Here is a 26,690-nt window from a genome sequence, read left to right on the forward strand (position 1 = left end):
TTCATGAAAAAAATTCACATCAGATCGGTTTACATATAACAGGGGGATAACATTGACCAACCATTTAACAAGAAGCGAAAGTTACATATAACAAGGAGGTAGAACTTGGTGTGGCTAGGGTAGCCTGAGGTAAAGGACAGAGTATCTGAATAAATTAAACAAAGGCATAAAATATAACGTTTAAGCTAGGCGAGGCACCTAGTCAGGAAGGTGAAGTCTTGTCTGGTCGGGTATTGAAGGTTTTGAGAGTTAAGGGAAGGCTTGGAGGAAAAGCCAGGTCTTAAGTTTTTTCCGAAAGGTTAGAGGGCAGGGTTCTAGCCTGAGGTCAGTGGGCATGTTATTCCAAATGGCCGGGCCCGCTGTAGAGAATGCTCGTTCTTTGGTGGTGGATAGACGTGTGGATTTCGTAGGGGGAACTTGCAGGGTGCCTTTATACGCTTCTCTGATGGGTCTTGAGGAGGAGTATGATTTGAGTGGATCTGGAGGTCTAGTTGTTGCTGATTGTGAATAGTTTTGTGGAATACGGAGAGGGCCTTGTGTAAAATTCTGTATTTTATTGGCAGCCAATGAAGGTCCCGGAGAATGGGGGTGATGTGTATTCCCCGGTTGGTGTTAGTTAGGATTCTAGCCGCTGCATTTTGGAGCATCTGTAATGGTTTAATGGAAGAGATGGGTAGCCCAAGGAGGAGAGCGTTGCAGTAATCAGTTTTGGAGAAGAGCGTGGCTTGAAGGACAGTTCTAAAATCCTGGAAGTGGAGGAGTGGTTTGAGCCTTTTCATAACTTGTAGTTTGTAAAAACAATCCTTGGTAGTATTGTTGATGGATTTCTTAAGATTCAGATGGTTATCGAGGATTATTCCTAGGTCCCTTACTTGCGTGATCTGGGTGTTGGGAGATGTCGGATGGGCTAGGACCGTGTGGTCGGAGGAGATGAGATGGAGTTCTGTCTTGGCCGCGTTGAGGACCAGGTTCAAGCTGGTGAGGAGGTGGTTAATAGATTGGAGGCAATTTTCCCAGCGGTTGAGTGTTTTAGGAAGGGATTCTGTAATGGGGATCAGAATCTGTACATCGTCTGCATAGAGGTAGTGTATCAATTTTAGGTTTGTCAGCAGTTGACAGAGGGGTAGGAGGTATATATTGAAGAGGGTTGGTGATAGGGAGGAGCCTTGGGGTACACCTAAAGTTGATTTGATGTCTGGAGATTCTTTATTATTAATTTTTATTTTGAAGCTTTTGTTGCTGAGGAAGGAGTTGAACCATCTGAAGGCAGATCCTGATAAACCGATGTCGGAAAGGCCATTTAGTAAGATGGCATGATTCACGGTGTCGAAGGCGGCGGAGATGTCTAGAAGGACTAGGAGGAACGAGTGTCCTTTGTCAAGGCCCATGAGGATGTGGTCTGAGAGGGAGATAAGGAGTGTTTCTGTGCTGAACGATTTACGAAAGCCATATTGGGAAGGATAGAGGATTTGATGCTCTTCCAAGTAATCAGTGAGTTGAGTATTTACCAATTTCTCCATGATTTTCGCAAGAAAAGGGAGGTTAGAGATGGGGCGGAAATTGGCGGGTTCTTTTGTGTCCAGGTTGGGTTTTTTCAGGAGGGGTTTGAGAGAGGCAGTTTTTAGCCTGTCAGGGTAGATTCCTTGGGAAAGTGAGCAGTTTACGATGTTGGCCAGAGGTCTTGAGATAGCGTTCGGGATGAGAAGCAGAAGTTTTGTTGGGATGTGGTCTGATGGGTGGCTGGATGGTTTCAGCCTCTTGAGTATGGACTCAATTTCCAGGGGGGTTGTGGGTTCAAAGGCGGTGAGGTTGGCTCCAGAGAGAGGTGGGGTATTGGAGTTAAGGGGGGAGGGGGTTGGGTTGGTGGGGATGCGCGCTAGAGTGTCTGCAAATTTTTTTTCTGAAAGAAGAGTGCTAGTTCATTTGCTTTAGATTGAGCCTAGTCGTCTGCTATAGCAGGGGTAGAGGATTTTGTGAGTTGGGAGACGTAGGCGAAAAGGGCTCTGGCATCGAATTGTAGATCATGTATTCTCCTGGCATAGAAATCTCTTTTTGTTTTTAAGATGGAGTTCTTGTAGAGATGGAGGATGTGTTTGTAGTTGGACAGAGTCGTGGTGTTGGGGGCCTTACGCCACTCGTTTTCCTTGTGTCTGAGGTCTTGTTTTATCTGTTTAAGTTCTGGAGAGAACCAGGGTTGTTTCTTTTTTTGAGTCGAGTTGATTATTTTCTCCATTTTGGGGCATAATTTATTTGCAATTGACTCTGTGATATTGTGCCAGGATTGAAGGGCGGTATGGGGTTGGTAGTATCCAAGTTGGGGAGTTCATTGGATAGGTGTTCACTGAGCCTGTCTGAAGCACAAGTTTTCCTGAAGTGGATGGTGGAGTTAGGCTGAAGTGGCTTAGGGTTTCCTTGGGTCATGAGGGTGGTTGATATCAGAGAGTGGTCTGACCAGGGGATGGGGATGCAGTCTGGAACGTTATTGTATGAAATGCTGGAATTAATGAAGATGAGGTCGAGGGTGTGTCCTGCTTTATGGGTAGGTTTATCAATGATTTGTTCAAAGCCCATGGCCCCGAGTGTGGTGAGGAGAGCTTCACAGTTGGGGGTGGGAGGGGAGGCGTCGACATGGAGGTTGAAATCCCCCAGGATCATGGCTGGCGAGTCTGTGTTGATGTGTTTGGCTATTACTTTTATGAGGGGAGAGGCATCTGAGTCTAGCAGTCCTGGAGGGGCATATACTAGAAGAATTTGCAGATGATTAGATTTGAAGAGACCTAGTTCGAGTTTGGTGGTTGTCTTGACTGGTTGTGGATTGAGTTTGAATTCTTTTTTGGTGGCCAGGAGAAGACCGCCTCCTCGTTTTTTTTGTCTGGGAATTGAGAAGAAGTCATAAAGGTGTGTCGGTAGTTGATTTATCAGGGCTAGGTCAGAGCTTTTGAGCCAGGTTTCTGTGATGGCACAGATGTCTGGCTTTGAGTCCAAGAGGTAGTCGTTAAGGATATGAGTTTTCTTCGTCAGTGACTGTGCATTGAACAGTGTTAGAGAGAACATCGTGAGGCCTAGCAGTTGCATGAGGGGGGAAGTCATGAAAGGGATGAGGGATCTGGTAGTATGTCTAGGGGGTTGTTGTGACGACTTCATGTTGGAAAGATGTCGCTGATATATGATCGGGATAGGGAAGGTTTGCATGGTGTCTTCTCAATGAGTGGAAAGGGAGAGGCTTAGCTCGTGCCTGATCAGAGGAGCCGATTAAAGAAGTCAATGAGCAGGGGTGAGAGGTGGTAGAAGAATAGTGGTAAAGCCCTTGGATGAAGGGGGCTGTAGAATAGCTCTGCTTGAGAGTGTTGCATGGGTGCCCGTCTGCTGGAGGGCTGGTTGATTGAGAGCTGAGTGCTGCTTGAGAGTGTTGCATGGGTGTCCATCTGCTGGAGGGCTGGTTGATTGAGAGCTGAGTGCTGCTTGAGAGTGTTGCATGGGTGTCCGTCTGCTGGAGGGCTGATTGAATTGAGAGCTGCGTGCTGAAGAGCTGGGAGCTGGGAGATTGATGGGTGCGTGTCAGTCTGCAGGTGGACTAGGGTGGGCTGGAGTCCAAGAGTGGGTCCGTCTGTTGGTGAGCTGGTAGAGGTGGGAGGCTTGATAAATCGCGCTTTGGAGTGCACTGGAGCGCACTAAGGGGCGCACAAAGGGGCAGGCCCCTTTGTCGCGCACCTTCGGCGAGCGTGATCTCCAGGCGCTCTCTTCTCGGCCATCCCGCCGACCACGAGGCACGTCCACCGCTGCCCGCGAAGTAGGAGCTGGGAGCCAGGGCCGCACAGCCGGCGCCGGGACCTATCGGGGTAAGGCCTGTAAAGCTCGCCCTACCACCGACAGCCCACCGCCGGCCACGAACCTGTCTCCATCTATTGTTTGGTGGGCATAATCAATATGTCTGCCCTGGTCTGGCAAGATGAAGAGGAATGTAAGTTATCCAAAATACTGCTACATACATTCTTCAAGGATTGAAAGTTAGGGATCATATCATTCATGTCTTAAAATCTTTATACTGGTTATCTATTTCTTTGAGGATACATTTTGAGATTCTTAGTTTAGCTTTTAAACATTTATGTGGACTTGCTCCAAAATATTTAACATACTGCCTCTCTGTTTACGTTCCTTCAAAAAACATGCAATCTTCTTAGGAAAATCAGTTGTGTGTCTCCTCACTTAAAGAGATAAAACCAATTGAAACTAGGAAAAAAAACTTTTTCTAACAGGGGCCAAATTTTGTGAAATTTGATATCTAATGAAATGTGCACAATTACTGATTATTTAAGTTTCCATATTCATTCTAAAGCATGTTTTTTGGGGTTTTTTGGTTTTTTTGCTTTAGCTTATGAATGAGGTTTTGTAGATTCTGTATATTTTGTGAGTTTTCCAGTCCCTGTTTCTGTTTTTATTTGTATTTTTAAATGTATTTTGTTACTTACATGGTATTTTTAATGTTTATATTTTAATGTTTTAGTTATGTTGTTGTTTATATGTTTTGGTTTTAATTATGTATATTTAGATTACATGTCATTGAAACCTGCCCAGAGTCTCTGCAAATTGGCAGCATATAAATTGGAGAAATAAATAACTTATTTGCACATTCAAATGTATTCATGGTTCCACTCTTCCTCATCTTTCATCTACATTTCTTTCTATCCCTCTGCCTGTAATGTTTGCACTTCACATGTATTCCTACTGACTATTCCTCATGTTAAACAGTATCTTCTTGCTTCTGTGCGTTCTCTCTTCTTGTCCCACATCTTTCAGACTGCCTCTCTACTAACATTACAATTCATCCTCTTTGTCCTCCTTCAAGTGTAAGTTCAAAATTAAATTCTATAATCTTGCTTTAAACTAATCAGTTTATAATATTCATCAATCATTACTAATTTGTTGTACCACTGTCATGCAATAAAATATTTAGAATACAGAGAGATAATGATTTGAGATAGCAAGGGCCCTCTCTCCTTATGACATCACTGGTCCCTTTCTTCCCCTCCTCACCATGGTGTCGGTGGGGAGATATTAATCTCCCAGCCATTCTCGCCAACTCTTCCTGTTCCTGGCTCATCCCCTGCTGTATGCCTCATAATCGAAGCCCTCCGATCCCTGTCCCTTGGGAGTGTCTCTTCAGTTGTCTGCTTAGCTTGGAGCCTGGGTTGTCTCATTATCGTGAATGCTGCTGCTGGCTTTCCTTCTCCAGCAACATCTTCAGATGGAACATCTGTCTTCAATAGCTTCTGGGAATAAATGCACCAGGATACTTTGCATAAGAACAAACCTACACTGGATAGCTGTGTGATCTAAAGGGCTATAAACATCATCCTGTGCTATTATGCTGAGGCACATTCCGGCATCAGCATGCTTATTCATTATGTGCAACCTCCCACCTCTGTACCAAGACTTTTGCACGTCATCCCACATGACCTCTCACCTCGGCTCCCATCTTTCTCTTGGCTTCCTGGGCCATTTTCTGTCGAGCTTTGCTGAGAATCTTGGACTGGCCACTCTTGGGTGCCAAGGAATGGGCCTGGGTCTCCTTCTGCTGTTGCTGCTCAGGCGACAGTTTGGTGGTGAATGGATTCTCAATCCCATGCTCTGCTGTATCATCAATGACTGTAGAGGAGGAAGACAAACAATAATGATGAAGTATGGGAGATTACAAGAATATTTGCATAGATTATCTGATAAGCAAGGAAAAAGACAGTGAGAGAGACAGGTAAGTAGAAAGGGACAAAAACAGAGAAAGGGAGAGTAAAAAGGAAAGTGTGAGAAAGAAAGACAGAAAGGGAGAATGAAACAGACAAAAGCTGAAGAGAAAGAGAGACTTAGTAGTAAACAGGACTGGTAAACATCAAGAAATTTTAGCAGTGAGATGCCAATACTCACTGGTGACTCTGCCAGCAATGAAAGGGTGGAAGAGCAGATCTGGCCAAGACAATCTCTGCCGAGGATCCTTTGTTAATAATCCCTGGAGAAAGCTCTGAGGAAGGATTAAAATATCTCTTATACCATGAGATATTTTTCATAGCATCCATTAACTTACTATAAAGTACTTATGACCCAGCCAGCCAAAATGAAGTGATATCTCTTATACCAAACACGGCATCACTTGTAGCACTTATGAACATATTAGACAACACCTATGAGCCAATAGTGAAAGATGGCATCTAGAATGCCATTACTCCCAATGCAATAGGATCAGAGCTGGGGTGGAAGAAGTCTGTCTTCTCACAATGGTAACGCATAGTGGCCAGATTTAGGGCCCATGATTGCATGGTTCCAGAAGGAGCCCTGGCGCCTGGCTGAGGACTGTCACTGCAATGACTGGACTAAGTTAAGTTGGAAGAGGATATAAAATAGGGGAAATATCTCCAGATAGTGTAAGATTCATGGCGCAGGATCCCAGTCCCGATTCTAATTGAACTGGCAGGAGGAACCTGCCAGTTCAATAAAACTAACTGAACAGAACTAGTGAGTATACAGAAGAAAGCATAGCTATCTTGCACCCTCTCTCTTTGCCCATCCTACCTTGAAAGATGGGCTCATAGTCTTCGGCCATTTCACTGGGTCCTTGATGATAAGGCTAACAAGTTGGAAGATGCTATTTGTATAGAAGGGAGGCGTGCCCACATAGAGTTCATACAAGATGCAGCCCATGGACCAGAGATCTGCTGTGTGGTCATATGGTCTCTCCTCCACCAGTTCAGGTGACATGTAGAGTGGTGTGCCCTTGATGGAGGTCAGCACCAGGGTGTTGATGCTCATGGCGCGAGCAAACCTACCTCACAGGGAGAGAACAGATAGCATGATCAGAAAACAAGATGAGAACAGGACAACCTGAGAATGTGACCATTCTCTTCCACTCACATAGCCTAGGGGATCCAGGCAGGAAGAAATTCTCAGAAATGAGGATTAGCATAAAGTAAAATGTGGAGGCGCTACTAAATGTTTCCATGTGATTTGGAAAACATGCTGGGTTTTTTTTTAAATCTGAATTGGGTTATATAGAAATGTAGGCCAACAAGTAAGTTGTAGGTGATACCTTTTTATTTAATTACATTTGTGACTAGCTTTTGAGAGATAAGCTCCCTTCATCAGGTTCTGTGCAAAAGGAGGAAAGCATAAAATTGCCCAGATATACAAGTCACTGGTAAGTATCGTTTAATAACCATGCGTGATTTGATTGTGTTATATCACTGGTGTGCAAAAGCATCATTAGTAATTACTGATTCTTTGTGTTGGAACATCATTAGTTAGAAGAGCAACTCCTTAAAACTAATAAAAAGATATGAATAAATAAATCATCAATTTGTATCCACTCTGCTTAACAGGAATATTGGCTTCCCATCTAACAATGTCCTGCTGTACCTGTAAATTCTGCTGCCATTTTTCACTCCTCTGCAAGCACATCACCATGTAACCACCCACCCACACCTTCATCCTTTTACTTTACACTCTTCACAGCTTTGAAAACAAACACCATCACCATCACACAAGTAATGCAACCTGTAAAATATTGTGCAAACAAAGGGAGGAATAACAGTGATGTATTTCTGCTACAGCATGAGAAAAGGGACTAGAACATAATTAACAACTACACTGATTGCATAAATCGATGATTTAAACACAATTCCTTTTGTTTTTTGAAATGTTTAAATCTCATTATTTTGTTTAACAAAAAAAAAATGCTACATATTGAAACATTTAATTTAAGATATGCTAAAACTCAAAGATATTTAAAATGGAATAAGGATTTTAACTTCTAATAGGCAATGAAGAAGGGGATTTACTGGGGTTGAGCCTACTGTCGGGCCGATTCAGTAAAGTCCGCAGGAGAGCAGAACGCCCGCTCTCCTGGCGCGCGCGATTCTGTATTTAAATTAGGTGGTGCGGTAGAAACAGGCAAAAGGAGGCGCTAGGGACACTAGCACGTCCCTAGCGCCTCCTTTTGACCCAGAGCGGTGGCTGTCAGCGGGTTTGACAGCCGATGCTCAATTTTGCCGGCGTTGGTTCTCGAGTCCGCTGACAGCCACGGACTCGTAAACCGGACGCCGGCAAAATTGAGTGTCTGGTTTTCGGCCCGACAGCCGCCAGCCCATTTAAAATTTTTTTTTCTTTTTTTTTACCCTTCGGGACCTCTGAAAATGTTGAGATTACTTACCTGATAATCTCCTTTTCCTTAGTGTAGACAGATGGACTCAGAGCGAATGGGTATAGTATCCGCGTGCTAGCAGTTGGAGACGGATCTGACGTCAGCACGGGTGTATATATACCCCCACAGGAAGCGTAGCAACTTAGTAATCTTCCTTGCAAAAGCTGTTATGGATGTGTGTACTGACGCTCAGTGAAAAGTGAAACAGGATTCCCCTGACCGATTGATAGTAGCTGGAGACCGCCAGCATTCCCAACCGGAAGGCGTTGACACCTGGTAGAGTGTACGCTCTTATGGAAACAGATGACATGGCTTACCTTGAATCAGTGAAACCCATGTACACAGGCAGCTGGGCGGGATGCTGAGTCCATCTGTCTACACTAAGGAAAAGGAGATTATCAGGTAAGTAATCTCAACATTTCCTGGCGTGTAGCCAGATGGACTCAGAACGAATGGGATGTACAAAAGCTTTACTCCCAGCCTGGGCGGGAGGCTGCCTGAGGACCATGTAATACCGCCCTCGCAAATGCGGAGTCCTCCCTGGCCTGGACATCCAGACGGTAGAATCTGGAGAAGGTATGGAGGGAGGACCATGTCGCCGCTTTACATATTTCTGCAGGCGACAGCATACTGGATTCCGCCCAGGATGCCGCTTGTGCTCTGGTAGAATGAGCCTTGACCTGTAGAGGTGGAGACTTCCCGACCTCCACGTAAGCTGTTCTGATAACTTCTTTAATCCAGCGGGCGATGGTGGGCCGAGAGGCCGCTTCCCCTTGTCGTTTCCCGCTGTGCAGGACGAACAGATGGTCTGTCTTTCGTAGTTCTTGTGTCACTTCCAGATATCTAGGCAGCAGTCTGCCTATGTCGAGATGGCGTAGCAAACGCCCTTCTTCAGATTTCTTCAAACCTGCCATGGTAGGCAAGGATATAGTCTGATTAAGGTGAAACTGTGAAACCACTTTAGGTAAAAAGGAGGGAACCGTGCGAAGATGGATAGCCTCTGGAGTGATTCTCAGAAAGGGATCACGGCAGGACAGTGCTTGTAGCTCTGAGACGCGGCGTGCTGAACAGACCGCCAATAAGAACACCATCTTCAAGGTTAAAGAACGGAGAGACAGGCCCCGAAGGGGTCTGAAGGTGGATCCCGCGAGGAAATCCAAAACAAGGTTGAGGTTCCACAAAGGCACTGGCCACTTCAGTGGCGGACGAATGTGCTTAACTCCTTTCAGGAAGCGAGACACATCTGGATGTGTGGCAATGGTCTTGCCATCCCTCCTGGGACCATAGCAAGACAGTGCAGCCACCTGCACTTTGATGGAGCTGAGGGAGAGACCCTTCTGAAGCCCATCCTGCAGGAAATTCAGAACAATAGGAATTGTGGTCGCATGTGGATTGGTGCCATGAGTATCGCACCATGCTTCAAATACTCTCCAGATCCTTACATAGGTGAGGGATGTGGAAAACTTGCGAGCTCGGAGGAGTGTATCTATCACGGGCTCCGAGTAACCTCTTTTCTTCAGTCTAGCCCTCTCAATGGCCAGACCGTAAGAGAGAATTGAGCTGGATCCTCGTGGAGGATGGGACCTTGACGTAGAAGGTCCCGGAGAAGAGGCAGGGGAAGGGGTTCCCCTGCCAGTAGTCTTCTCATCTCCGCGTACCAGGGTCTTCTTGGCCAGTCTGGTGCCACTAGAAGAACTAGGCCCCGGTGTTTCTGAATCTTGTGGATGATGGCGCCCAGCAGAGGCCACGGAGGAAAGGCATATAGCAGAGTCCCTGGAGGCCATGGCTGCACCAGGGCATCGATTCCGTGTGAGAACGGATCGCGCTTGCGGCTGAAGTATCTGGGTACTTGAGCATTGGACTTGTCCGCCAGTAAATCCATGTCCGGAATCCCCCAGTGATCCACAATCATCTGGAAGGCTGTGGGTGACAGCTGCCACTCTCCCGGATTTAGGCGTTCTCTGCTGAGGAAGTCTGCCGTGGTGTTGTCCTTCCCGGCAATGTGGACGGCGGAAATGTCCTGAAGATTCGCCTCTGCCCAAGCCATCAGTGGGGCGATCTCCAGAGATACTTGTCGACTTCTGGTTCCGCCCTGATGGTTGATGTATGCCACTGTGGTGGCGTTGTCGGACATCACTCTGACTGCTCTGTTCTTCAGTCTGTGAGCAAATCGAAGGCATGCCAATCAGACTGCCCGAGCCTCTAGACGGTTGATGTTCCACGTGGACTCTTCTCTGTTCCACCGCCCTTGTGCGGTAAGTCCTTCGCAGTGTGCACCCCAGCCGCTCAGGCTGGCATCTGTGGTGAGCAGAGTCCACGTGGGGGAGGACATCTTCGACCCTCTGCTCATGTGGTTGGACTGCAACCACCACCGTAACTGGGTCCGTACCCTGGCAGGCAGAGGTAGGTGCTTGGAATAGTTCCGTAGATGGGGACTCCAGCGAGAGAGCAGGGAGTGTTGTAGAGGTCTCATATGGGCCCTTGCCCAAGGTACCACTTCCAGGGTGGATGCCATGAGACCGAGAACTTGCAGATAATCCCAAGCTATGGGCCGCCTGGTTCCCATCAAGTACTGGATACGCGTCTGGAGTTTTAACCTTCTCTTGGTAGTGAGACTGACTGTGTCTGCCTGGGTGTCGAACTGTACTCCCAGGTATTCCAGTGACTGGGAAGGCTGAAGGCAACTCTTGCTGAGGTTGAGCACCCAGCCCAAGCTTTCCAGAAGGGCGATCACTCTGTCGGTTGTCCGCTGGCTCTCCTCTCGTGATTTCACCCTGATCAGCCAATCATCTTGGTAGGGATGGACCAAAATTCCTTCCCGCCTGAGGGCCGCTGCTACCACGACAACCACCTTGGTGAAGGTCCGCGGTAACGTGGCCAATCCGAAGGGCAGAGCCCGGAATTGGAAGTGGCGACCCAGAACCTTGAAGCGTAGGTAGCACTGATGATCCGGATGGATCGGGATATGCAGGTAGGCTTCCGACAAGTCTAAGGCCGTGAGGAATTCTCCTGGCTGTACTGCGGTCTTGACGGAGCGCAGAGTTTCCATGCGAAACCTCGGGACCCTTAAGTATCGATTGACTGACTTGAGGTCCAGTACGGGCCGAAAGGTGTCCCCTTTCTTGGGTACCATGAAATAAATTGAATAGTGTCCAGAATTCACTTCCCAGGCAGGTACTGGGATGATAGCGTTCAAGGACAGGAGCCTCGCCAGGGTAGCTTCCAATGCTGCCTTCTTGTATATGGGACATGAAGATTCCACAAACTTGTCCGGAGGGAGATGATGAAAGTCCAGATAATATCCCTCTTGGATGATGGCGAGGACCCACTGGTCCGACGTGATCTCGACCCATCTGGGGTAGAAGAGGGTTAACCTGCCCCCTATGGCTCCGTCCCCCAGATGAATCGGCGGATTCTCATTGTGAGGCGCGGCCGGGACCTGAGCCCGGGCCTGCTCCCCTCTTGCGCTGCTTGGTCCGAAAGGACTGATTCCTGGCCTGAGGACGGGTACGAAAGGGCTTTTGAGTGGCTGGAGGGCTACTCCTGGGACCAGCATTGCGTTGCTGAGTCTCCGTGGTGCGCGTAGGTCCAGCGGAGGGCTGATCCTGCTTGGTGCCTGTTCCTAGTTCCTTGCTTTAGTTCCAGTCCTGCTTTGTTCCTGCTCCGCCTGTGCTTGCATGCGCTCACCTCCCACGGTGTGGCTCGGGGCTCCTCTCCGAGTCGTGCTGTGGTTCAGGGGCTCATGCTCTCCCGTGAGCTAGCAGCCGCGCGCCCATGTCAGGATCTGTAGGTCGCGGTCGCAACAGATAAATTCTGGGGTTGAGTTAACTTAGCCAAATAGCTTACCCGGTTAACTCCAATATTCAGAGTTAGCCAGATAAGTTATTTGACTAAGCTTGGACGAGCCTCCAAGCAGGTTTTACCTTAAACAGCTATACTGACAATATAGCTGGTCAAGTGGCAGAAAAACAAAACTTAGAAACAATTCTTGTGGGCCAGCAAGCCTGATCCCCCACTCCGCTAAATCACTGATGTTGAGCATAGCGCCTTTACTGCCCTCCCCCTCAAGCTCCCCAAAAGATTAATACAAAGTTGTGAGCCTTTCAGCTCTAGGAGCTTAACCACAGCCCCCACCTCAAAAAGAAATTCTGAAAATAAATATAACTTCCAGCCCCCCCCAATCCCCACTTGCATCCCCAGCCTGAATCCTCCCACTCCATCCAGCATCCTCTGGTTTCTCCATGGCCATCAGGCATGCTGAATGCTGCCTGGAGCAGTACAATACTCCCAAGGGCCATGGGGGTTTTGGAGGGTGCCAGGTGGGGCGGGAGGTGAAAGGAGGGATTGTGGAGATTAGGAGGGAACCCAGATTTATTTTCAGAATTTGGTGGGGGGAGGGGAAACCTAGGGAGGCTCTTCCAACCAACAGGCCTGCAACTTTATGTTAATCTTTTGGGGGACTTGGGTGCTATGCTCAACATCAATTTGAGTGGGCATGTGGAGAATCGGGCCTGCAGGCCCGCAAGGATTTTGTTTAAATTTTTACTTTTCTGCCACTAAACCAGCTATATTTTGAATAGAACCATTTAAAGTAAAAGTTATCCAGGTATGTATACTCAGATAACTTTAAATCTAATCAGTTATATTCAAACATAGCTGGTTAGGTTTGAAAAGTTAGCCGGGTAATGTTACTTGGATAACTTAAGGAAAGTATATTCAGTGGCAGCTATTTTTAACTGGATAACCTGTCTGCTTGCCGCTTTTCTGAATATTGACCACTCTGTCTTTTAGGGTATAGGAAAATTTGGTTCTTACCTGATAATTTTCGTTCCTGTAGTACCAAGGATCAGTCCAGACTCCTGGGTCTATTCATCCATGCCAGCAGGTGGAGACAGAGAAAGTAAAACTGACACTGCTTTATATACCCTGATGCCACCTGCAGTTCCTCAGTATTAATCTGTACCAAAGCTATTGTAAACAAACCATCATAAAAAAACATTTGAATCTAAACTTGATAACAAAAAACATCTGATATCTGTAATGTACAACAGTTAAGCGGAAGACTCTCCACCCTCCGTAATATCCGGGCGGGACTCTGGACTTATCCTTGGTACTATAGGAATGGAAATTATCAGGTAGGAACCAAATTTTCCTTTCCCTGTATGTACCGGGTCAGTTATTTATTTATTTATTTATTTATTTATTTATTTATGGTTTTTATATACCGGAAGTTCCTGTATACAATACATATCACTCCGGTTCACATTTAACAGAAATAACTATCGCCGGGGAGGCGATTTACAAGGAACATATCGAATATAATGAACGGATAAAATAGCAATTCAGACTCCTGGGATGCACCAAAGCTTCCTAAACAGGGTGAGGTCTGGAGAGTCCCGCTCGTAACACGCTTTCACCAAAAGACCGAGACTCCCGATCTGCCACATCCAAACGATAATGCCTCGCAAAAGTATGCAATGATTTCCAAGTCGCTGTTCTACAAATCTCTTGTGGCGATACCATGTGAGCCTCTGCTCAAGAGGCTGACTGGGATCGGGTGGAATGAGTTCTCAAGCCCTCCAGTACTGGCTTACCTTTGAGAATATAAGTGGATCCAATAGCTTCCTTAATCCATCTGGCAATAGTGGTTTTGGAAGCTTGAAGCCCCTTCTTCGGACCGCTCCACAAAACAAAAAGATGGTCAGATTGTCGAAATCCAATCGTGACCTTAAGATAGCGAAGCAACGCTCGACTGACATCTAAGAGCCTAAGCTCACGAGCGTTTGGCTCAGAAGCTGCCAAATTTGAAAAGGCCGGCAGCTCGACCGACTGATTAACATGAAAGGAAGATACCACCTTAGGAAGAAAAGATGGAACTGTCCGTAAAGACACACCTCCATCCGATATCTTGAGAAAGGGATCATGACAAGACAAGGCTTGCAACTCTGAGATTCTCCTTGCAGAGCAAATGGCGATCAAGAAAACCACCTTCAAAGTGACATCCTTAAGAGTAGCCCTGCGGATAGATTCAAAAGGAGCCTCACACAAACCTTGAAGTACCAGGTTGAGATTCCAAGGAGGACACACTCTCCTCACCGGCAGACGCAAATTTTTGACACCTTGAATAACCCAGACCACATCAGGATGAGAGGATAAACGGTAACCATCCAGGTTTCCCCTCAAAGATACCAGAGCCGCCAGCTGAACCCTAAGGGAGTTGAAAGCCAGGCCTTTGACCAAACTGTCCTGTAGGAAAGACAACACATGTGCCACGGAAGCTTGCAAGGCCTGAATCTGCTTCTCCACAAACCAGGTGTCAAAGACCTTCCAGACTCAGACGTATGACACTGAGGTGGATTTCCGACGAGATTGAAGGAGAGTAGTAATCACCGGTTCCAGGTATCATCTCGACCTTAAACGATTCCTTTCAAAAGCCATGCCGCTAGACAAAAGCGATCTGCCTGATCGGAAAATACGGGACCCTGATGTAGTAGACCTGGAAGATGACTGAATCGTAATGACCCCTTGACCGCAAGGTTTATCAGATCCGCGAACCAAGGATGGTGAGGCCACTCCAGGGCCACCAGTACCACCTCTCCTGGATGTCTCTCTATCCGCCGCAGGATCTTGCCCATTAGAGGCCAAGGAGGGAATACATAGAGCAGAACTCCCCGAGGCCAGGGGAGGACCAGAGCATCTACGCCCTCGGCGCCATAGTCCCTGCGTCTGCTGAAGAACCGAGGAGCCTTTGCATTGTGACATGTCGCCATCAGATCGACCCGAGGACAGCCCCATTTCTCGCAAATGAGTTGCATCGCCGTGTCCAACAACTCCCATTCTCCTGGATCTAAGAGCGTGCGGCTGAGATAATCGGCTTGTACATTCTCGACTCCGGCAATATGAGACGCCAATATCTGAACTAAATGCTGTTCTGCCCACAGGATCAAGTCCTGAATTTCCAGTGACACCGCATGGCTCCTGGTGCCACCTTGTCTGTTTATGTAGGCTACTGTTGTCGCATTGTCCGAGAGAACTCACACCGAATGTCCCTGAAGTAACGGCTGAAAAGCAAGCAAAGCCAAACGCACCATCCTGGGTTCCAAGCGATTGATAGACCAGGAGGTCTCTCCGGTCGACCAGGTGCCCTGAGCCGCTTGACGCTAACAAACTGCTCCCCAACTGGAGAGACTTGCATCTGTGGTGAGAATCACCCAATCTGGAATTTCCAAGGAAACCCCCGCTGGAGGTGGGGTGTGTGTAGCCACCACGACAGACTGTCCTTGGCTTCCAGAGGGAGAGGAACGGGTTGGTGATACTTCGCTGACACCGGACTCCACTGGGCCAGAAGCACTCTCTGGAGGGGACGCATATGAGCAAAGGCCCATGGTATCAGCTCCAATGTGGAAGTCATGGAACCGAGGACCTGTAATACATCCCAAGCTCTGGAAACACGCAACTGCACCAAACTTGAGATTGTAGCTTGTGCACTCTATTGTTCGTCAGAAAAACTTTGCCTTTGCTGGTGTCGAAAAACGCTCCCAGATACTCCAGAGTCTGGGACGGAACCAGGTGACTTTTGGCCAAATTCAACACCCAGCCTAATGACTGCAAGGTCTGGAGTACCGCTTGTATTGCTGCATGGCAACTGACCTCCGACTTCGCCCGAATGAGCCAATCGTCCAGATAAGGATGTACGAGTACACCCTGCTGCCGCAACAACCACCATGATCTTGGTAAAAATTTGCGGCGCCGTGGCCATTCCAAACGGGAGTGCCTGGAACTGAAAGTGTTGCCCCAGAACCATAAACCTCAGGTAGCACTGATGGTGCCGGGAAATGGGAATGTGAAGATATGGTTCCGTCAGATCCAATGAAGCCAGGAACTCCTGAGTGTGTACTGCTGCTATCACCGAGCGTAACGTTTCCATCCGAAAATGGGAGAACTTCAACGCTGCGTTCACTCGTTTCAAATAGAGAATGGGGCGGAAAGCCCCGTCCTTTTTCGGAACCACAAAGTAAATTGAATAACGGCCCGTTCGAAGTTCCTCCAGAGGTCCTGGGACCACAACCCCTAAGAGCTGCAACCTGTGCAAAGTCTCCCGAACTGCTCTGCGCTTCTGCAGTAAGCCGCAGGGGGAGATTAGGAACAGGTCGCGGACGGGTCAAGCAAATTCTAAAGCGTAACTGTCCTTTATCACACTGAGAACCCACTGATCCTGCGTGACCTTGGTCCACTCCCCCTTAAAACCTGCCAGTCGCCCTCCTATAAAAGGAACGGCAGCGTGGACCGGCCTCCCTTCATTGAGCTGACTTGGGACCGGAGGATCCAGTGTTGCTGGAGGCCCTGAAGGGTCTACGTCCTCCTCGAAAGGACTGCCCCCAGGACTGACCTCTAGGCGAATAGGACCTATGCACCGCCACTACGGGACATGGTTGGCGAACCCGGCAATTGTCCCAAAATCGCGGCCAAGTAGGAAAAGTCCGCCTACCCCAATGACTGTCCTCTTGCAAGCGAGGCACCTTAGTGTCTGCTAATTGCTTCACAATCTGATCCAATTCCTCTCCAAAGAGGAAACGACCCTTGAATGGTAAGGACCCCAGCTGGGTCTTAGAAGAAACATTTGCGGACCAGTTACGAAGCCAGAGGAGGCGCCTTGCAGACACCGCTGCCCCCATAATATGAGAGGATGTCCGTATCACATCATACAGTGCATCAGCTACAAACGCGATCGCTGCCTCCAACCAGTCTGCCTGAGCTGCTAGAGCACCAGTAGGTGTCTGCTCCTCCTGGGAACACTGTACCTAGCGTAAGCATGCTCTCTGCATGAGGCTAGAACAAATCGCCTCGCGGAGACTCAAAGCAGAAACCTCAAAAATCCTTTTGAGATGAATTTCCAGCTTGCGATCCTGGACATCCTTCAGAGCTGTCGCTCCCGTAACTGGAATGGTCGTCGTCTTCTTCATGACGACGGAGACCGCAGCGTCCATTTTCGGTAGAGCAAACAACTCCAGGGTCTGTTCCGGCAAAGCATAAAGCTTGGCCATAGCCCTACCAACTTTCAGACCCGCATCCAGCGTATTCCACTCCTGCTCCACCAACGACTTAGTGGATTCATGGTACGGGAACCCGGAAGAGGGACGTTGTGTGCCCTGCAAAACTGGATCTGCACCATCCTTGCAAGCATCCTTCCGCGGAGACTGGAGCCCCAGTTCCTCCAGAACCTGAGGAATGAGTGGCACTAGCTCTTCTCTGTGAAACAATTTAAGGGTCTTGGGGTCTTCTCCCTCTGCCACAGGCCCAGGATCCAAATCGTCATTGTGGTCGGTATCCACCGCATCTGGGTCTGCTGAATGAGCATCGGCCAGTGCCGGCCCTGCCCCGCCGTGGGCACTTGTAACCCTCTAGTGGGCGCAGCGGCTCTCTGTGATGCTCCGTGCGTGTTCTGAGCCATGCCCGAGCCGGGTAGCTCCCCGTCCTGAGAGACCCCAGGCCCCGGGAGTAAAGGCGGAGGGTGTTGGCCCCCTACAGGAGGCCCAACCCCTTCATATTGCGCCAAAAACACCTTGTGCATGAGAAGCACAAACGCAGGCGAAAAGGGTGTCAGAGCCCGCCCACTATCAGCCGGTGCCAACAAGGCCCCCCCCCCCAACAGGACCTGGGAGCACCGGGGAAAGAACCGGAGGAAGATCCTCTCCAGGCTCTGGACAAGTGGGCCTGACCGCCGGGGGATCCAAGATGGCCACCGTTCCCGTGGCCATCTTGGATCAGCACACGTGGCCAGAAATGCTGGGAACTGCAGGGGAAGGAGCAGGACCATCTCTTCTACGTTTAGCCGGCGATTCAGCCATGGAGTCGACCCGCACGCGCAACAAGCCACCCCCCCTCACAAAAACCCCGAAAAAAATGCCGAAACTGTGCTGGGGGGGGGGGGGGGGGGGGGGGGGAGAGAGCCAGCCCAAGCTGTCGTCCCTACCTTTTGCTGCTAACTCCATTTCCCTTTTTTTTTTTAAACAACTTTATTGCTCTAAAAGCAGCCTCACTGAAAGTTTCCTCCTCCTGTAACTTAAGAGAGCTGTCCAGCTCAATTCAGCACAATAATTAAAACAGAAGAGGAACGTGAGGAAGACAAAATTTAGTGAGCCCACATGTGACAGGGAGGGATCCGGACCACCGGATGTGCACCTCACGGTGACTTGGGGAGTGGGCGTACTAAAGGGTCACCGACCCCCAGCCCCCAAGCTTCAACCAAACAGGGAGAGGTCCCTCACAAGGAACCCCGACCCCTGGGAGGAAGGCTCAAATGAGAATCCACAGAAAAAATACCAATAAAAAAAGGAAAAATACTGAACCAAACTGCAGGTTTAAGCATTAGTCAACCACTGCTGGAGACAGAGAAATACTGAGGAACTGAAGGTGGCATCAGGATATATAAAGCAGTGTCAGTTTTACTTTCTCTGTCTCCACTTGCTGGCACGGGTGAATAGACCCAGGAGTCTGGACTGATCCAGTACGAACAGGGAACTTGGTTTATGGGGTGCACTAGGACTATTGGCAAATGTGTACTATATGCTGTATTTTGGGGGTTCCCTATTTTAAATAATTGCATGAGATTTTTTGTCATCAAGAAGCCAGAGTCAGTTTTGTGGTACCTTAGATTTTGGAGAAGAAAGGTACTATATTTTTGGGGGTTACTTTTTCAGGCACTGAGTTGCAGCATGTTGGGGGGTGCCTACTTTTTCAAGTACCCAAGATTTTAGCATATGGAGGTGCTGCATTTTGAGGTTTCTTGGTTTATCACATAACTGTATTATGGGTATTTCCTAGCTGTCTGAGACTTTCATATGTCAAGGTACTGTATTTTGAGACACTACTAGCTTTTCAGGGTACTTACCCAAAATCACAAAGTTTAACAATCCCCCCTTTCCCCAGCAGTATGTTCTGTGGCTTCATATCACGGTGCAAGATGCGGTGAGAGTGCAGGTAATAGAGAGCGGACACCAGGTGACAGGCTATCTCTTGCACCTGCAAAACAGAACCCACACATATAAACCTTACTCAAATCCAGTGTCCAAGGCAGCAAGTCCCCCCAAAAGAGGCTGTATAAAGTCACCCTCTGCAAGGGCCGCTGTCCTATTGACTAAGCACTACTGGTGAAAGGGCTTACATCACGTCCTTACAATAGGTCTCTTTACATATACCTAATTCCATAGCTAGAAAAGGAGAATGGGATCAACAGTTACAAAAACTAGGACTCAAATGTTCTCCTGTGAAACGAGTTGCAATTCTTGATTCTGCCATTAAATCTGCATGCTGTGCCTCATTTCTAATTCCCAACTTTACCACCATCACTCTGTACATTACCTGTGCTTCTGGTAAACTCCCATCATCCTCCAGGATCTGGAAAAGCTCCCCTTCTGCATAGTCTGTGACAACCACTACCTAAGGGAAGGAAGCAGGTGCCAATTGTGTTGTGATAAAAAAACAAAAACACATGAAGACATCGCTAGCAAGTTTAAAATGTATAAATACACACACACACATATATACACATACATAAGGATGGAAAATTCCTGGGAAACAAATTGGCACCTGCTCCTGGACCAGGCCCAGGAAGAGCTGCATCTGTAGCAGGCCCAAGTCCAAAGAAAGCCCACGGCTGCTACAACGAGAGCCTACTGCTGCTGTGGCAGGCTAGGGCCAAGCCACTGTGGCCTGGGACTGTTCCTTGCCAGCACAGAAGAGAGGCTTGAGGAAGGGGGCAGAAGAAGCTAGAGGTGAGAGAAAATATAAACAAACCAAGCAAAAATAATACAAATGAACAAAAAAAATGTAAAAATAGAATTCTAAAAACTGGAATCTCCAAAAAACAAAAAGAAAGCAAAAAAGACAAAAAATGTTGAGCAAAAATTAAAAAAAGAAATCCAAAATATAGACATAATGAGGTTAATATTCAGCACCACTTAGCTGGCTGTTAATCGGCTAAAAAGTTAGCCGGCTAAACGAGGAGCGTTTTGGGGCCATTCCGGAGTAGAGCCACTGGTCCAGTTAACATACAGGCCGATACAGTAAAGTCCGCGGGAGAGCGGGCGAACGCTTGCTCTCCTGGCGCGCGCACCAGCCACTCGCCGGTGCGCGTGATTCTGTATTTCAATTAGGCCCGCCGGTAATAACGGGCAAAAGGAGATGCTAGGGACACTAGCGCGTCCCTAGCCCCTCCTTTTTGACAGGAGTGGCGGCTGTCAGTGGGTTTGACAGTCGACGCTCAATTTTGCTGGCGTCGGTTCTCGAGCCCACTGACAGCCACGGGCTCGGAAACCGGATGCCGGCAAAATTGAGCGTCCGGTTTTCGGCCCGACAGCCACGGGCCGAATTCAAATTTTTTTTTTTTTTAAACTTTTTTTTACTCTTCGGGACCTCCGACTTAATATCGCCATGATATTAAGTCGGAGGGTGCACAGAAAAGCAGTTTTTACTGCTTTTCTGTGCACTTTCCCCATGCTGGAAGAAATTAGCGCCTAGCTTTGGGTCGGCGTTAATTTCTGAAAGTAAAATGTGCGGCTTGGCTGCACATTTTACTTTCTGAATCGCGCGCGAATTCCTAATAGGGCCATCAACATGCATTTGCATATTGAGGGCGCTATTAGGTGCCGCGGGTTGGATGCGCGTTTTCCTCCCCTTACTGAATAAGGGGTAAGGGAAAACGTGCATCCAAGAGCAGGCTAACAGTGTGCTCCGTCGGAGCTCTGTACTGTATCGGCCTGTTAGTGAGATAAATGCCATATTCTCAGTTATCTGGCTTAGAGCAAGATTCATTAATGCTTTTCTCCCATTTTGTGTCTATGGGAAAAAGTCTTAGTGAATCAATTACTTAGTTTACCAGATAAGTGTAGGACTGCTATTTGGCTATCCTAAAGTTAGCCGGATAAAATTATCCAGCTAACTATAACATAGCACAGTACATTCATCAGTGAAGTTGCGCCACTGAATATCTCGGCCAAGTTAGCTGAATAAGTTTATCCAGCTAACTTGTGCAACCACATACGGGCTCAATATTGGTCCCAACAAGAATAACAAAAAAGCAACAAAAAGGCTAAAAATTAAACAAAGCAAAAAAAATGAGCAAAAAAATTACAAAGAAAACATTTTGGCTAATGCTTAACTTTTAAAAATAATTTTACATCCTTCAGTATCTCAAGATAATATCACAATGAGACATGCTTTGAATGCTTTAAGACACCATGGTTATATTATCAAAGTGAGATAGACTATTTATTTTCATGGAGAAAGGGGTTCGTCCACAGGTGCTATGGTGACATCTTTAGTACGAAACATGCCAAGAGGAAAGGAAATGCTTTGAAGGAACCCAGATTACTCACTTCCTTGTCCGTCTCAAAGCTGCCCAGCATTTGCACAATGTTGGGATGCCTTAAACCCCTCATGATCTCAATCTCTCTCTGCAAATTCTTCAGTTCCTTCTCGGGGCGTCCCACCTTTGGGATGAATTTCAGAGCTACTATCTGTGAGAGAAGGGAGGGTAGAGCTGTGAAGTCCAATTGCACATACTGACCAATTCCTGTCACATAGACCCAACATATCCCCTAACCTCAAAAATATCCGGGCACAACCCAACTCCTCAACCCCCACATCTCTCTCCTTTCCCCTTCTCACCCATCCATTCCTTTTCCCACCTCTTCCCCTGCACCTGCTTCCCCTTGTGCTTCACATTTCTCCCCCCCCCCCTACCCCCCAATATCATCCTTCTTTCTCACATCTATTCTATGCTCCTTTTTAGTCCCCACACTCAACCTCCTAACATCTTTCTTGGATACCTGTCCACTGTATTTGCGACGTCCCTTGTATACCCGTCCAAATGATCCTTCCCCGATCACCTCGAGCACATGGTAATTTTCCATGGTCTCCACTCAGTGGTTGCTCACATTAATACCTCATCCAGTCTAGAAAAAAAACAACGAAGATCGCCAGCAAAGCCAATTTATTTATTTGAGATTTAATTGATCTTTATCTTTATTCATAAATTATTAATTCATTAATTGCCTACTGACTAGGCACTAGGCAATTTACAATTTTAAACATACATAAAACGAAACACAGAATTGTTAACACACAATGCAACATAGATTAAAATAGACAAAAGTTACAGAGAACAGTTATGATGGCAGAAAAAGACCAAATGATCCATCCAGTTTGCCCAGCAAGTTTCTTATGATCGTAACTGCCACTCTGTGCAGGTTACCCCCAAGCATCATGTTAATGGAAGCAATATTTACAATCAAAACCAAGCAACTGTCAAACCCATAACAAAATTATTGCTAGCAACATTTGTCTGACTCATCACCCTTGAAAACCACCTCCGGAACTGGTATCTCCCCAACATCCTCATTAGTAAACACGGAAGCAAAGAATTCATTTAGTCTTTCTGCATTGGCCTTATCTTCTCTAAGTGCCCCTTTAACCCCTCGGTCATCTAACGGTCCAACCGACTCCCTCACAGGTTTCTTGCTTCAGATATATTTTTTAAAGTTTTTATTATGAGTTTTTGCCTCTACTGCCAACTTCATTTCAAATTCTCTTTGCCTGTCTTATCAATGTTTTACACTTAACTTGACAATGCTTATGCATTATCCTATTTTCTGCAGATGGCTCCTTCTTCCAATTTTTGAATAATGATTTTTGCCTAAAATAGCCTCTTTCACCTCACATTTTCACCATGCCAGTAATTGCTTTGCCTTCTTTCCACCTTTCTTAATGTGTGGAATACATCTGGACTGCACTTCTAGGATTGTATTTTTAAACAATGTCCATACCTGTTGACCACTTTTAACCTTTGCAGCTGCACCTTTCAGTTTTTATCTAATTATTTTCCTCATTTTATCAGTTTCCCTTTTGAAAATTTTGTGTTAGAGCTGTAGATTTACTTATTGTCCCCCTTCCAGTTATTTGTTTAAATTTGAACATGGTATGATCACTATTGCCAAGTGGCTCCACCACCGTTACCTCTCTCACCAAATCCTGTGTTCTATTAAGAATTAAATCTAAAATAGCTCCCTCTTTCATTGATTCCATAACCAATTGCTCCATGAAGCAGTCATTTATTACTGTTAGTGCCGCCAGCACTAATGGGCCGCGGGTGCCTTTTCTTACCCACGGTCCGCTTTCTCGGGCCTCTCTGGGGTGCTGTGCTGCCAGGGAAGGCCACTGCTGTTGCTCTCTGGGCCGTCCTGCATCCACGCGGAGCTTGGACGCCACCGGCCCCGATTCCTCCGGGTGTCCCTTAGTGCACGCGCACTGAGGTTCTGCCTCTTAAAGGGGCCGCGGCGGGAAAACCAAGTCCGGACCCTAGCTGATGTCAGGCCTCACTGCCTATTTAAGGAAGCTTCCTGGGCCACACTATGACTTGGCTACAAGTCTCTTGGTGCCTCCTGCTGCTCCAGCGTTGGATCTTGATTCCTGCTTTGACTTTTCCTGCCTGTTTCTAGCCCTGTTCCTGTTCCTCCCTTGCCTTCCTTCGCCTGTTCCTGACATCTGCTTCCTCCTCTTCCTTCGGACAGACTTCCCTGGCTTGACCATTGGACCGGACCTCACGTTGCCTGATTACTGCCTGCCACCAACCATTGGATCGGACCTCACGTTGCCTGATTGCCGCCTGCCACCGACCATTGGACTGGACCTTACGTTGCCTGATTGCCGCCTACCACCAACCACTGGACTAGATCTTGCATCCTCTGATTCCCACGTCTCCACAGGGGCCCTCCTAAGCCCAGCCGGTCCCGGCACCCAAAGGCTTAACCCGCGGGGAATGGGATTGGTATTGGTGAAGCTCCAGCCGGCCCCTGCCTTCCATCAGCCTCGCCTCTTGTCACTGGGAACTTGCGGCAGTCAAAAAAGCAAACAGAATGTTGGGAATTATTAGGAAGGGAATGGTGAATAAAACGGAAAATGTCATAATGCCTCTGTATCGCTCCATGGTGAGACCGCACCTTGAATACTGTGTACAATTCTGGTCACCACATCTCAAAAAATATATAATTGACTGCCGCAGCACACTGAACCGATGATTTCAATGTGTTATCCACCATGATACCTAGATCTCTTTCCTGGGAAGTAGCACCTAATATGGAACCTAACATTGTGTAACTATAGCATGGGTTATTTTTCTCTATATGCATCAGCTTGCACTTGTCCGCATTAAATTTCATCTGCCATTTTGATGCCCAATTTTCCAGCCTCACAAGGTCTTTCTGCAATTTATCACAATCTGCTTGTGATTTAACTACTCTGAACAGTTTTGTATTATCTGCAAATTTGATTACCTCACTTGTATTTCTTTCCAGATCATTTATAAATATATTGAAAAGAACGGGTCCCAATGCAGATCCCTGAGGCACTCCACTGTCCACTCCCTTCCACTAAGAAAATTGTCCATTTAATCCTACTCTCTGTTTCCTGTCTTTTAGCCAGTTTGTAATCCATGAAAGGACATCGCCACCTATCCCATGACTTTTTATTTTTCCTAGAAGCCTCTCATGAGGAATTTTGTCAAATGCCTTCTGAAAATCCAAGTACACTACATCTACCGGTTCACCTTTATCCACATGTTTATTAACTCCTTCAAAAAAGTGAAGCAGATTTGTGAGGCAAGACTTGCCTTGGGTAAAGCCATGTTGACTTTGTTCCATTAAACCATGTCTTTCTATATGTTCTGTGATTTTGATGTTTAGAACACTTTCCACTATTTTTCCTGGCACTGAAGTCAGGCTAACCGGTCTATAGTTTCACGGATTGCCCCTGGAGCCCTTTTTAAGTATGGGGGTTACATTAGCCACCCTCCAGTCTTCAGGTACAATAGATGATTTTAATGATAGGTTACAAACGTTTACTAATAGGTCTGAAATTTCATTTTTGAGTTCCTTAAGAACCCTGGGGTGTATACCATCCGGTCCAGGTGATTTACTTCTCTTAAGTTTGTCAATCAGGTCTACCACATCTTCTAGGTTCACCGTGATTTGGTTCAGTCCATCTGAATCATTACCCATGAAAACCTTCTCAAGAATGGGTACCTCCCCAACATCCTCTTCAGTAAACACCGAAGAAAAGAAATCATTTAATCTTTCTGCAATGGCATTATCTTTCTGCAATGGTCTTATCTTCTCTGAGTGCCTTGTCCCACTGTTTCATCCCTGATGACACTCTGGAGCCACAACGCCACATCATTGATCCTGCATAGGTGCAGCTCATGACCACCTTCCCCGTACCGCCAGGGAAAACGGTGGTGCCCCACCGATTACGGGAAAAAGTACTCCAGTGGGGCCATGACTCCCATACAGCCGGTCACCCGGGATGGAAGCGTGCCCTGAACTCCATCCAGTGGTTCACGACCAAGCATACGTGGACGCGTGTTTGATATGCGCTCAGCAAAAACCACTATCCGGTCGACCTTGGGGACTTCTGCAGCCCCTACCGGCACCTAAAGAACCCGGGACGCATATATTCACGGATTATTGTGGATCTGCCACCCTCTGAGGCAAGACCACCATCTGGATAGTGGTCGACCGCTTTTCCAAAATGGCACATTTTGTCCCACTCCCAGGGCTCCCTTCAGCTCCCCAAAGCAGAAGGAGCCCGCCCCCCCCCCCCCCCGCCCCAAGCCCACTAGAATGCCTAAGAGACTCCTGCCTAAGGGGAGGAAGCCACCCACAAAGCTGAGCTGTGCTTCGGTGCAAACACTGTTTGTTTTTTACTTTATCCCAAAGAGACAAACTGCCCTTAAAGAAACAGGCACAGGCTCAAAAGGGACCCAAAAAGAATCAAATAGAGCCTGCAGCCGCTTCAGCAGCTTCATGAAGGGGGAGGGGGATCTGGACAACCAGATGTACACCTCACAGGCGTATGGACCAAGCACATACAAGGGCACCAACTTCCGGCTTGGCTGCCTCAACCAGACAGGACAGAACCCACTAGGATTCTCAAAAAACCAAAAGAAACCCCCGGGAGGAAAGCTCAAAAGGAAAAAAATCACTGTAAAAAACTAGTAATCTGCAGAACTGCAGGATTCACACCCTCTGCCATCTGCTGGAGACAGAGAAATACTGAGAAACTGCAGGGGCGCTGGGGTTTATGATGCAGTGTCGGCGAAGCTTTTCTCTGTCTCCTTCTGCTGGCAGGGGGAATGAACCCAGGAGTCTGGATTGATCCAGGTACGTACAGGGAACCATGTTTCCATAACAGCAACAATGTCCAAGTCTGCCTCCACCATTAGGGCCTGCAGCTCTAGAATTTTATTGCCCAGACTATGAACATTTGTGGTCATAGCTTTCCAACTTTTCGCCCTTGGTTTGTTGCTCTTCCTAGTCACCTTTTTTTGCTTTTTTTGAGCTGAATGATTCTGTTATTTTCACCTCCCACTTCCCATATTGCTTGGGGGTGACATGCCAATTTCATTGGCCACATCCTACCACCCCAACCCTCTAGTTTAAATAGCAAATAA

General features: G+C 47.3%; 1 protein-coding gene across 1 annotated transcript in view; it reads right to left on the reverse strand.

Annotated features, from left to right (window-relative positions):
• The window catches only part of STK36 (serine/threonine kinase 36), a 164,804-nt gene that overhangs the window by 135,485 nt on the left and 2,629 nt on the right, over positions 1 to 26,690 (reverse strand). Inside the window, exons 2-9 of the mRNA XM_029607939.1 lie at positions 22,015 to 22,140; positions 21,562 to 21,702; positions 19,547 to 19,624; positions 19,077 to 19,207; positions 6,562 to 6,811; positions 5,920 to 6,013; positions 5,465 to 5,646; positions 5,035 to 5,270 (exon numbers count right to left, since the gene is read on the reverse strand). Of these exons, the coding sequence (XP_029463799.1) occupies positions 5,035 to 5,270; positions 5,465 to 5,646; positions 5,920 to 6,013; positions 6,562 to 6,811; positions 19,077 to 19,207; positions 19,547 to 19,624; positions 21,562 to 21,702; positions 22,015 to 22,098 (1,196 nt within the window). The 5' untranslated portion in view covers positions 22,099 to 22,140. The remainder of the gene's footprint in view (positions 1 to 5,034; positions 5,271 to 5,464; positions 5,647 to 5,919; positions 6,014 to 6,561; positions 6,812 to 19,076; positions 19,208 to 19,546; positions 19,625 to 21,561; positions 21,703 to 22,014; positions 22,141 to 26,690) is intronic.

This window comes from Rhinatrema bivittatum, chromosome 6 (genome assembly GCF_901001135.1).
Source record: "Rhinatrema bivittatum chromosome 6, aRhiBiv1.1, whole genome shotgun sequence".
NCBI classification, from domain to species: Eukaryota; Metazoa; Chordata; class Amphibia; order Gymnophiona; family Rhinatrematidae; genus Rhinatrema; species Rhinatrema bivittatum.